This window comes from Talpa occidentalis, unplaced genomic scaffold (assembly GCF_014898055.3).
Source record: "Talpa occidentalis isolate TD23 unplaced genomic scaffold, MPIMG_talOcc4v2.1 talOcc4.14, whole genome shotgun sequence".
In the NCBI taxonomy this organism is placed as follows: domain Eukaryota; kingdom Metazoa; phylum Chordata; class Mammalia; order Eulipotyphla; family Talpidae; genus Talpa; species Talpa occidentalis.
Genome location: NW_023601433.1, coordinates 49,357,013 through 49,370,693, shown reverse-complemented (window position 1 = coordinate 49,370,693; position 13,681 = coordinate 49,357,013). Strand labels below are relative to the sequence as shown.

General features: G+C 32.0%; 1 protein-coding gene across 5 annotated transcripts in view; it reads right to left on the bottom strand.

Moving 5' to 3' along the window:
• Positions 1-1,592: 1,592 nt before the first annotated feature.
• The window catches only part of ARHGAP12 (Rho GTPase activating protein 12), a 106,649-nt gene continuing 94,560 nt past the window's right edge, over positions 1,593-13,681 (bottom strand). For all 5 annotated transcript variants that reach the window (XM_037510481.2, XM_037510483.2, XM_037510484.2 and 2 more), the window contains 9 exons: positions 12,221-12,322; positions 11,334-11,432; positions 10,348-10,450; positions 8,548-8,664; positions 5,885-5,983; positions 4,560-4,637; positions 4,327-4,461; positions 3,977-4,079; positions 1,593-3,156 (listed from right to left, as the gene is read on the bottom strand). In XM_037510481.2, coding sequence (XP_037366378.1) covers positions 2,982-3,156; positions 3,977-4,079; positions 4,327-4,461; positions 4,560-4,637; positions 5,885-5,983; positions 8,548-8,664; positions 10,348-10,450; positions 11,334-11,432; positions 12,221-12,322 — 1,011 coding nt within the window. In that variant the 3' untranslated portion in view covers positions 1,593-2,981. The remainder of the gene's footprint in view (positions 3,157-3,976; positions 4,080-4,326; positions 4,462-4,559; positions 4,638-5,884; positions 5,984-8,547; positions 8,665-10,347; positions 10,451-11,333; positions 11,433-12,220; positions 12,323-13,681) is intronic.

Genomic DNA, 13,681 nt, shown 5'->3' with positions numbered 1-13,681 from the left:
GGAGTTCAGAGAGATTAGTAAACTCCATAAAATCTCATTTTATATTCATTTGCAATTCACTGTATTGATGTAATCGATGAACATTTGACTTATTTTGATCAGTGAGAGCAGGACACCCATCTACTTTTATTTTATTCTTTACTGAAATATGTTGTAGTTCCTTTTTTTTTTTCCCCTAAAGTTGTCAGATAGATTAGTGTCATGGGCAACTTCATGCTTATTTTAAATATTTAATTAGAAGCCTCTCCCATGAGCTGAAAACAAAAAATCTCTTGGCACAATTATAGAGTAACTTTTCCCCTCTTAATGCTATTTTAATATCTTACAAAGAAGCATGGGATGAAACTAAAATGCTAAAAGATTTCTAGATATCTGCCATTATAACTGTTGATGAGCTTTCATTTGTATGTAAACAATGATACACACATTTACATATATACACATATACACATACACACATATATTCTTGTGTGTGTATGTTCATGTATAACATTTGCCTGAATCTAAAGTTTGACTGTATTATTCCAGTTATGCTTTTCAGGAAAGAAAAAAAACTATAGATGTGCTTCTGTCTAAAAGGTGACTTTTTTCATATATTTCATAATTAACTTTTTCCAAAGTAAAATGTAAAATTTTGTACTGCTGTAAAATTTAAATATTTTTCTTCTAATTGAACATAGTAATATAATCAAATATAATTTTCCTTTTAATTTCCAACTACTTTTTAAATGACATTCTGAAGGAAGGCCTATAAGCAAATGAACTTCCACAGACAATTTATTTTAGCCTTTAATGCATTTTCTACTAAAAATCAAGCTTTCAAGACAGGAAAATATTACTGGTTTTGTTATTACAAAAAAAAACAAGTGAGAATTTTAATTCACAAATGATGAAAACACAAGACATTGATCTCAGCATACATACACAATAATATTACAATAAACTGATTATCTGTAGACTAACAAAACATTTAAGACTTCACAGACACTCATGTGTACTTTGAAATAAGAAATACATGACAAATTTAATCTTTTGACATGTCTATAATTACCAAAAGAAAGAATATCACTGATTTTAGTTGTTATCCTGGCATACATTATAAGCCAGTCCTAAAGCATACTGTATTATTAAGGACATCTTTAGGCAAATATAAACATTCTGTAAGCATTATTTGGGGACTTTTTCTCTCTGCCCAAAACTATCAAGTAGCTTGGTTTGTATCAATTTAACAAGATCACAACAACAAACAATACTTCACCACAAAACTCAGGTGAGAGTTATTCAGATAAATCATACAAAAAATACTTGTTCCCGTGGAAGGCAATCTGTAAATTATAAATAAAATTCTACGAAAAAGAGTCTTGGTTACAATCATTCATTTTCAAATACGTATTAAGAAATTAAAAGTGGGGGCAATGGGGGAGACTGTTGGCATGGCATTAGGAGAAACAGTATGAAATAAGGAAAATATACTTGCCACAGGAAATACTGGATTCAGATGACTTTTTTTAAATGATGTCTAAGAGTATGATGGTAGCAAAAACAAAAAGCAAAACCAACCAAAAAAAATTAAGAACCAAAATGCGCATTTTCAATGGAAAAAAATCTCTAAACCTCTTATAGTTTTCTTTATTAAGATTAGACATTTCATATACAGCAGTTAATCTAGAAAAATACATTAAAAAAAATTTTCAACAGACCATGCTCTCTGTAACAAAATCTTCCAAACCCTGTTTTATTATACAAATCAATCTACATTAGTAACGTAAAAAGAACTCCTCAAATTTAGCAATGTCATTTCCACCTGACATCCATCTAATTTACATATGGGTTTCCACTATTCATACTGCAGTTAGAATTCTGTAATAATTTTTTTCTAATGTATTCTGTACATATTAAATAACCTAAAAGGTTTCTCTTGTAGTGCATTTACCATTTAGCAAGTCTAGTCAGTATTTTTCCAGTACCATTTGTATTACAGTGATTTGCCTGTAAATGTAATTAAAATCTAAAAGTGCACACAGTTAACTTTCTCAAATAACAGCATAATTCTGGAGGAAACCTAATATTCACAGAAAAGAGTACCAATATAAAGATTAGAAATGTAAGGTTAGAATGTACTCTGAGACTATACAACACAATTATATACATAAGCTAAGACATTAAGTCTTTAGCTTATATTTACACATCAAACAATGTTTCCACAGGGTCATACCAAGAACTCAGTATGGCACTAGATATAATTAGGGTTGCTAGCTACAAATCAGTGTAGCACAGACAACCCAAAAATACCCTGAACTGACTTATGCTAAATTAAACTCCAATATATCACAGTGTTTTAAGTAACATTAGTGTGCTGCCCAAACAAGCAACTAAGATATCTGATAAGGATGCTGCACAACACAGAAAAAGACAGCAAGCCTTCATTAGGGGATATTTGAGTTATAATGAATCTTAGCACTTAGACTGCCATTGCATGCAGACACCCTGAAAAAGAAATACACAGGTTTTCAAAATGGATATACTTTCTTTGTTTAAAATGCCCAAGAGAGTTTTCAATTTAACTGACACTAAGTACTGTCTATCAAGTGATGACCATAATGAATCATGAGAAGATGCTCTGCAATTATCCAGTTTGAGAGGAAAAAAAAAAATCACAACTGTAGTCTTCTTACCAAATTATCCAGTGTATATGACTGGTAATAATCACAAGTTTTAATCTTTACTGAAATTCAGAGTATGAAATGTAAGCATTCAGAATAAAATTAATTCAAATCACACATAGTTATATCAACTTGCAACAAAGCAGCAAATATGAGGGCCTAATAGATATCTTGCTTGACTCTCTCACTCCCTTCTGATCCCTCAAAAAAGTGCAAAATCAAAGTCACTGCTTGGTCCAAAAATAAAAAACATCATGAATAAGAATTTCAAATCTGATGGAATCCAGCTTCTATTACACAGGTTGTCTTCAGTAAGAGTCAACGTCCAAAAATGGAACTTAATTCCAGAAGAATTAATTCTACAATCTGATTTTGGTAGACAGTATGAACTGCTATATTACCAGTCTCTTTCTCTGGCTTTAACAGAGTAGGGCCAAAAACAATTGCTATACTCTGATAGGTCATTCGGTTCTTTTCTCCATTTTCTATGACTCTAAAGGGGAAAAAAGAAATCATTAAAAGAGGAAATAAAAATTAGAGAAGGAAATTTCAAATTTTACAAACAAGAACAGTTTTCATTTAAAAAAGAGAAATAATGCTCATTTTCCTAAGGTACATAAAAACTACTTAACCAAATAGAAATCAGTTCCAATGCCCTTTGAAGCTTTCTTTTGGATAAACACAGCTGACAGATATAACTATATATATATATATTCTAACCAATTTAAATGTTTCATATTTTTGCTCAGTGTTTAAACTGAAACATGGACTTAAATATGAATTACAATTCCAGATATCAATGATTACTCCATTAGGTTGATGAGGGAAAATATTACATCATAGAGATTAAACTTTCAACTTATTTTATGTTTTTTTAAAAGCTCTCTCTCACTAGGATCATTTATCCTATCAGAAGAAAAAAAATCAGTTGTTTAAGTAGCAATCTAGTAACTTAGAGCCACGGTGGCTTTCTTTTAAGGTAATTTAATATCCCCCCTTTAGTAACTAATATCATCTTCACATTAATTTTAGCAACAATTTTGAATACCAATTACATGCTATGCATTATATACATATAATATCTACATTAATGTATTCTTCATACCAAACCACTTTACCTATAAGGGACTTAAGGCTTCCAGGAATTGAGTTACCTTTTTCAACTTAAAGACAGCAAGTAGCATAGTTGGCATCTGAATCTTTGATTTACCCTGACCCCATGGAAATTACACCATATAGTAATAGAGAACTATATAGTTCTCTTACTTTTTACTCCCCTATATTACTTCTTTATTGTAGTGAGACACTCTTACCTTTTTAGATGTCTAAAAAGAATCTGCATTGTATCTTGATTTGGCTTTGGCAACTGTTTGATTAAGTCCTTAACAGCAGCCACTCGTTGTCTTGGTTCTTGTTCTGGGAGGGAAGAAAAAGACAGTAACTAGAGATTTTGCATGAAACTGAAAGCTGTGACATATTTTAGAACATGGTATTTAGTAACACACAGTGACATCTGGTGGTCACATTTAAATTTTCTGGAGTAAAACAAATACTCTGGAAAAATGCTTGTTTAAAATAAGATTGAACGGGATGTAATGTAAGCTTACTCTGTACAGAAGATTTTCAATATTTAGGAAAAAACTGAGTGGAATGACATACTTACTAATTGCATTAACAAAATCATTAAAATGATTAAATGTAAAAAGGGGTTCTGGTAATTCTCGAAAAAACATTTTGAGTGCTCCAGTAATGACATGAATATCTTCCCATTTACTATCATTCAAATCCAATTTCTCATCTGAAAAACAACAGGAATAGGAAATTTAAAAAAAATCACGTTAATTCCAATAGTATAGGTGATGACTCTGGCTATAACAAAAAGGAATATGATCTTACCATGATTGACTGCAAATCTCAACTTCTGGATCACTGCAAGGTTGCCACTTACTCTGTATATCCCATCAACATCCAAACCTAAGGTAATAACATAAAAAACAAAAAAAAATTTTTTTGTTTAAAGTATTTGTTTGCTGCTTCTAAAGATGCCTGCATGTTTTAGAATTCTTGTTAACATTATCCTAAAAATCATATGGGCAAACACTCTTTTTCTCTAAATTGCTTTTCATACAGACTAGAGAGGGGTAAAGATTCAATCTGAACTCTTAAATAAATAGCAACAATTCTATTTTGTTTATCCTGTAAACTGTGGAGCACCTCAAGGAAATCATCTCATAAAACTTGAAACACTAACAATTTTAAGATAAACTTCTGCAACTACCTGGGGATCACTCAAAAGGTAAAGGAAGCCAATAGAGAAAATCATTCCAACCATTTTTTCATAACCTTTTGATAATGTAAATTCACATGTTAAAGAACCCCTTTACAAGTGCTTGTCATACTAATCAATCATAATAAATAAACGTAACCTAAGCTAATAGTTTGATAGTTTAATCATTTCTTTTATAAGTAGAACAGAATCACTTGAAACGCACACAAAGCCTAAAAAAATTCAAATATTCATTAAATGATAATGCTGTACACATTTAACAAAGCACATTATCTAATGTGTATTCATTTATCTTCAAATAAAGGCAAGTAGCATGGTGTCTCTTGTCATGTTGACAAGAAAAGTAAAACACAAGAGTACAGTAGATCTCAACTGTAGAAATTAAATTAAAAATTATGCAAATGTTTTAACTGTGAAAGATGTGTTTGCTACTATACAGATATATAAGTTAATGTGATGGCAGTCATATTACTTTATATAAAATTAGTATATCATAAACATGTTAAAATCAATGAAAATAGCATTTTAAGACTTACATTAAAGGAAATGACAAAAAGGATTTGTTTTTATATACTTTATAGTTAAGTATATTTTATTATAATATTTTAATTATAAGATGAAAGAAATATAATCTCGTATGTTCCATACTGTCAAATCATTCCTTAATAAACTCAGTTCACAATCACCACTTTTATTTTAAGCAAACGCTAATTCCAAATGGGCTCAAAGAAGGCAAAATGTCTAATAAACCATAATTACTGAATATTCAGTTGATACCTACAAAAATTTTCATTTCAAACAGGCACAAATATAACTTTTTGCAAACAAGATGCTCTTCTTAACATCTGAGTTTTGCATTTCTTAAAATTATAAAAATCCCAGGGTAAAATGATGTATTGATGTACTTATTAACATTAAAATAAAATTTTCTTACCAAATTCTTCAACATGTTCGATGCATAACTTCACAAATTTTGGCACTGTGCCACTCTCCTTCTGACACAGACTCGCAAGATTGGCTCCGAATACCTGATCTGAAAGATTCATTTCAAGAAATTAACCACCTTGCTAAAATCTAGTTCTCAAAATGTCTAAACCTATTGTAGTACAATAAAAAATATTCAGTGTATTCATATCCAGACACTTACACCTTTTATGATCTACAGTCTGCCTACCTCTTCCAATTTCATTTCCATATACCTTCTTTACTAAATTGCATGAATACTACAATTCATTCTTGCCCAAAAGATTTTATTACTTTCTACTACTAAATCTTAACCCAAATTGAGTTCCTTCCCATCACTTCTGGTCTCAGCTAAAAAGTCAGCTTCTTAGAAAAACATTCTGACCATCCTAAGATAACCCCAATTCGATCACTCTCTATTTTATTACCATGTTAGATTCTTCAAAGTAGTTATAACTATTTTAAATTATCTTGTCCGTCTGTCATTTTTAGACAAGCTTCACGATGGCAGGGACCTTCCACAAGGAGATATACGAAGCACCTAGGTTCGTGTCTAGCACTTAGTAAACACTAAAAAATTTTTTTTCTTTAAGATTTATTTATTTATACAAGAACCGGGGTACAGGTCAAAGACACAGGAGGGTGAGAGAATTCACCAGAGACAGAGTGGGGAGCAGAACACGCAGATGGACTGAAGACACTGCTAAGGAGAGCACTGGGCGAGGCTGGAGAGGTCTACCACGCCATGTGGGTTTCTCCCTGGCCACCGGGAATTTGAACTGGTGCTGCAGAGGCTGCGGACAGCTTCGCTGCACTCAACCCGCTGCGCCACCAGGGAGGCCCACATTAAAAAAAATTTAACTATTAAATCAAGCAAGTACATGGCCATCATGTTATAAACCTGATTATACAAAATATATTTTCAAACCTGTTCTATTATTAATCCTGCAATCCAACAATTTTGAAATGCCTCATTAGTGTTTAAATGCTCAGGTATCCAACCACTATGGAGAGCTGTGTGGAGATTTCTTGACTTACTAAACATAGAGCTTCCATATGATCCAGCAATTCCACTCCTAGGTATTTACCCAAAGGACACAGAAACATCAATTCCAAAGAACACCTGCACCCCTATGTTTATAGCAGCACTATTTACAATAGCTAAGCTTTGGAAACAACCCAAATGCCCAAAACTAGATGACTGGATCAAGAAGATGTGGTACATATACACCATGGAGCATTACTCAGCATTCAAAAAAGATAAACACATGCAATTTGCAGCAACATGGATGGAGCTGGAAGGGATCATACTCAGCGAAATAAGCGAGAAAGAAAAAGAAAAATATCGGATGGTCTCACTTATAGCAGGAATCTAGAAAACTTAAATAAGGGACCAGGAAAAAGAATAACTATAAGAAAGAAAATATCAAAATCAACAAACAACTATGAACCAGAGACACTCTATGGGGGGTGAGGGGGTGGGGAAAGGAGGGATTGGGATCAAAATAAGGGGGTTGTAATTGTATGGGAATATAAAAATAAAATTTAAATTAAAAAAAAGAAAATAAATAAATAAAATATAAAAATTGTAAATTAAAAAAATAAAAAAAAACATGCTCAGGTAAATAAACATATGAAATGATAAACAATATGGCAAAGTAGCAATGGTTAATATTTCTCAATGAAAAAGCCTAGTGAAAAAAATTAGCATCAATTTCTATTCATTTATCAGGCAGGTTTTTTTTCCTTACGGTCCTAAACTCAGTATGTTAAAATCATACATATTATCTGGAAATAAATGTTTATCCATAATTTATAAGATTGCTAATTTGACTCAATTAGTTTAACTTTTTCCTAGCAACTTAAAATATCTTTTAAATAAAACCTATTTGTGTATTTTACACTTTACAGATATTCCAGTAATGAGCTTTGTTAGGAACTTTATAATCAGAGACATAGATGTATGCCATTTATTACATTACCTTTACCCACATCTTATTTATGAGTACATGTCAATATTGTGAGTCATGTGAAAGAAAATTTTATTCTGGAATTAAAGGTGCTTATAAGAACTAAAGGTATATCAAGTATATGTGAATTTACAGTATATTATTAAGGAAAAGATCTTCTTGGGTCATTATAGTACTTACAGGTTAAATAATAAATGTATAAGTAACTGGAGGGGAGAGAACACCTTGTACTAATGTTAAAATTACCTGAACTGAGAACTGAAAGCAAACAAAAATGAGACTGTCCAATATTTTTCTCCTTTATTTCTACCATCTTAGTGATCATTTATTCAAAATTTCTTCCAAGCTATTTATTTTAAAACTAAGAATTGTTATTGTCATGTCTCCTAAAATCTGCCACCCATTACATGTATGTAGTTCCTCTGGTACAGGTTTCTAAAAACTCGTTTGGTTTATATCCACACCATTCAATGCTAAAACAGACTTTATGAACATTGAAAAAAGATTTTAATCATTTATTTTAATCACTGAACCTGGTAACTTTACTAAACAAAGAATGAATGAGAACATTTTTACTGTTTGGAATTTTTCAGATTTTAATTTTAAAATGTCTTTCTTCTGAATATGACCAAAGTTCACAATCATAAATATCACTTCTACCAACCTTTAATGTAACCTTTTTCACGAACAGCTTGCAAAGTGGGTCGTCGAGTAAGAAACTTCTTTAAGTTTTTCTTGGTTTTTTTCTGTTCTGAAGAATCTATGCTAGACATCTTCATGGCTTAAGAAAGAAAATAAGCATTTCATAAAACACTTAGCACTCAAAAAAGATTAATCCCATATGTAAAAACTACATGTAAAATTCAGTTATTCTAACTTTAATATGGTTTAAATATAACATGAAGAATCAAATTAGCACAAACCAAGTTTCAAAGTGATAAACCAACACTGTACCCTTCCTTTGTGCCAACACATTCCTAAATTATTCTAGTTTATACTGACTCACCACTGATTTTAGAAGGTTAAAAGGGGCCAGCAAAAAAATCCATAAAATATAAAAATCTCTATCCTTACTGAACTAGGACTCTAGAAATATGTATATCCACACACATACACATATATATGGGATATATACATCCATCATAACTATTTGTACTTTAGTTATACTTTGTGTAACTGTGTCTCATCATAATTATCTGTACTCTGAGCTAAGAATGGGACCACCTGGAAAATGTTCTGTGTTGCCTTTAGTCCTGGTTTCTTTTTTTTGATTACAGTAATAAAAATTCAAAAAGTAAATTTTTTGAGAATAACTATATATGGGAAAAGTTGAGAGCACAGACAATAAAGTTGTAAAAAAAAAATGAGGTTTTTATGTGTTTACATTGTTATATAGTGACATCAGTAATACTCTTACACGTCATTAAAACGTGGGAGAAGAAAAATAGGGCTGATTTTCTAGCCATTCAGTTAATTTGAGGCCAGCAAACACTCAGTTAAATGTGGATTTGTTAAAATAGATTTAACAAAGTTCAGAGTCACAGCTAATGGCCTATTTAAAATGTGATTCACAAGGGACCCGCATTAGAAAATGCTATTCTTAAAATTGCTGATGCAGTGTCCTGTCCTTTAGGTATATGTGATCTGGAGATAACAATGTGTGCATCTGCACTTGCTAAGCAAGTGGCCTGGTAGCAAGAAAAGAACTAGATGCACACATACACATGGCTTTTGACTTTTAAAGTTTAAAATTCTACCGAGGGCCTCCCCGGTGGCGCAGCGGTTGAGCGCTGGGTTGCGAAGCTGCCCGCGGCCTCTGCGGCGCCGGTTCAATCCCCGGCTGCTCCCCGGCCACCGGAGGAGGATCCTACATGGCGCGCAGACCTCTCCTGCCGCCCGCTGCTCCCCTCAGCAGTGTACTTTGGTCCTTCTGCCTGCTCTGCTCCCTGCTCTGCTCCCTGCTCTGGTTCTGGTGAATTCTCTCACCCTCCTGCACTTCTGACTATACCCAGTGCATGTGTGAACAAAACAAACAAACAAAAAACAAACAAATAAATAAAAAAACATGCCTCTATTAAAAAAATAATAATAAAATAAAATAAAATTCTACCGAGTAATTACATTTTTTACAACAATCAAGTTCAGCTTTGTAGAGGCCTCAACAAAAATGCATAATATTTTTCTCCTGAAGTTTCATAACGTCTTAAAATTCTTACCATGCCATATGGATGCATACAATGAAGTTGAAAAATAATAATGAGTTAACAAGGAAAGAAGTACTCAACACTGAAGTTGCCAATATTAAATAAATATACTGAATCTTATAACTTTCTTGTAACAATAAAGATCTCATTCAGCCTTCACTTATTTATTTATTTAAAATCTGAAAAGCGAAGAGAATAAGCTAGCTCAAACTATTAGCAATGATGGGAAAGAAGAATAGCAACACGGTGAAAGAACTTACAACGAAGTTTTTTAGGATCCTTATGGTCCTTTTCTTTATCATGCTTTTCTATTCCAGGTGAATCTGGTGTCTCCTCTTCAATTGCTTCATCACTTTCTGTGGTCTATTGGTCAGAGATTTCCCAAACACCTATTACTTTTTATATTACTTTAGATGTACTAGCAAAATTCTCAGAATGATCAATGATTGCCTTCTAGATGATTTTGGGAACCAATTAGTATATATAATATGTATAGTTTACATATACTTGATTAATATTAATAAAATATTATTTCCCCCCAGAAAGCACAAATTCTGATATTTAAAAAAATACTGATAACTCACAGGATAATGGGTTTACAGTGATAATAGTTTTATCTTGTCTCATTCTGATCAACAGTATATAAGTAATAGTAACAACAGTTAAAAGGTCAGGGTGTAGTCTATGAAGACAGAACAAGATGAAGCTACATTCTGTAACAATATTAAAACATGAAGCTAACTGGCCAATGGCACATTTATTTGCACAACAAATCTTTTTAAATGGCACTTTGTATTAATCACTATTCAGAGAGTGATGGATGTCTAGAAATCCTAGAACTCATCTACAGCATAAGCAATGTCACCTTTACAAGTTAAAAAACTGGAGTCTGGGAACCGTGTCCACCAAAAAGTACTACTTTCAACTCATTTAGTCATTGAATAAAAATTCTGTACTAGGGGAAGTTTGACTGTTCCTTCCTCTGAACTATTTTTTAGATCAATGCCTCATGTGAAAATTATTTAAAACCCATGGTAGTGAACATCCTATAAATGAGAATGTTAAATCATTTGTTATCTCCTGCAAATTGTTAAATTGACTGTTGTATTTCCCACCTCTGTCAAAATACATATATTAAAAAAATTCTTTCACATCTAAATAGGAAACTACATAGGCTATAAACAAATAGAAAGTCAAAAATAGTAACAACTTTGAAGTTAAAGAATTACCCTAGTCAAATACTTACCTGATTATTGATAGTGCTACTAAGAACTTTAAACCAATCATTAATAACCGTGTCATTGTCAGACTGAATTAGCAATTCCGTCCCTTGCCGAGTTTTCAGCTTTAGGGAAAAAAGGAGAAAAAAACTATTTGTAGTTGGTTGGTCCTTTCAAAATAAATAAATGAACATATTTAGCTCAAGGTTTACAAAACTCATTGTGAAATCATTAAGTAACTACAGTAAGAAGACTAGCAACCAATTTATGCATCATCTCTTCAGTTCAGAGTTTCTTACACTTGACTGAGGCAGTTAGAGGATGCACTTCTATTTTCTAGTTAGTGATTTTTTTTTCCCCCTATGAACATATGGCACTGTTTCCTAAACAACATTCTAAAACATATACCTCAAACATAGTTCCCAAAATAATATCTTTTTTTTAAAGATATTCCTCAAAAACTACATTTAAGAAATTATGTGACATTAACTTGAGTAATAGATGAAAGCTAAACAAAATTCACTCCTTCGAGAGTTCTCAGGGCTTTGCAGTGGTCTGTTAAACAGCAAAAAATACCTGATATAGGGTCATATATTACTGCAGAGGACAATAAGCAAAGTAGAATAGTTTTAATTTATTCTTTAATATTAGATTAAGTAGAAAAAGGAAACCATACATTTTATTATTGCTGAGGGAAAGGGAAGATTTGTAGAACAAAGTTTTCTAATATATAGAGTTCCAAAAATTTATACAAATGAAGTCTAGATCTTTACATCAGTGCTTTTTGCCCCTTATGACACAAACTGACTCAATGACCAATGGTGCCTTAACTAGTCACACTGAAAAACTGTTTCAAAAAAATAATCAAATTATGGTTAAGAACATAATCACACTTAGAAAAGAAATTTGTTACCTCAAATACATTCTTTTTGCTGGATTTCTCCTTTGAAGCCATTTCAATCGTTGCTCCCTTGAGGTCCACTGTGAACTCTGGTTTGGACTGATTGCTCCCAAACTTCATTTTTGAAAAAAAGAAAAATATTTATGTAAGATTCATGTTTCTGCTTGTATTCAAAAAGAGTTAAGACTAATTTTATATTATTAATAAATTAAATAGATGGTTGCCTCAAATCCTTCATGTCTTTCCATGTTACAAAATAGCAACTGCTATATTAGAAAACAGAAAAATGTCTATATGAATATATATAGTTCATAAAAAGGAAGCAAAATGGCTCAACTTCCATCAGAATAAGAAAATACAAAACAAAATCACATTAAAATCTTTTTCACCTAACTGTACAGGAAAAAAATCCAAAAATTTGATCAAAAACTATGTTGGTGAGGTCATAGAGTACTAGGCTCTCATATGCATGTAGGGGATAAAATGGAACAACTTCTGGAGAGGGAAAATTGGTAAATATGATATTTGCAAATTTATAAACACACCTATCCTTTGGTTTAGCAATTCTGTTTTTCTTTTTTAATTTAGCCCAGAGTATACATGGCATTCAATGATGTGTCCAAAGAGGTAAAACAATATTCTTTCATGTGTACAAATATCTGGCAGTTACTTTCCTACCCAATAGGCATTTCTCTAAGCCTGATATTGTGCTTCCTTGAGTTATTCTGTTATCAACTATTTATATTATCAACTAACAATAATTTGTAAGGACAGAAAACTCTAAGTCCCATGTTCTTTTATTCACCAATTATTAGAAATTATGACTAGAGCCAGATGCCATAAAGTCTCAGCAATTTAACAAGGAAATTTTTTATTAAAATAGGAAGATAGTTGACATGGGTGGTCCGAGAATAGATAGTACTTAACTATTACATTTTGTTAACTAGATAAGGAAAAACTAACAAATAGCAGAAAATATGTTAAACACTTTTTCTGTATCCTGTCATCAGCTTAAATTTTTGTTTAGTTTGTTAAGAGTAGAATATACCATTCCCATGTTATAAAAGATTTGCAGATTTTGAAGGGTTTTTGTTTGTTTTTTTAAACATTTATTTTTGTGTATTTATGCATACAAGAATTGGGGTGTAGCCTAGAGGTGCAGGGGTGGGGGGTTGGTGTGAGAGGTCCCTGTCTTCACCAGAGACATGGCATGGAGTGCTAGTAAAAATGCATTTAACATGGTTGGCAAAAATTTGTGTTGTTATTCATTTTAAAAATCTATTACCCCTTCCCATACTATAATCATCCCTCCAATGTATTCATGGCAAAGAAAATAAAATTTTCCTGGCAACAGGCATGCAGCAAGAACACATACATTGATAGTTAAATAAGGATTAGATTTTACATATGCAACTGCAGGTGGACAACTGAAAGAATTTTTCCAAGGTGAAAGCAAAAGTCTGAGTCCTGCAG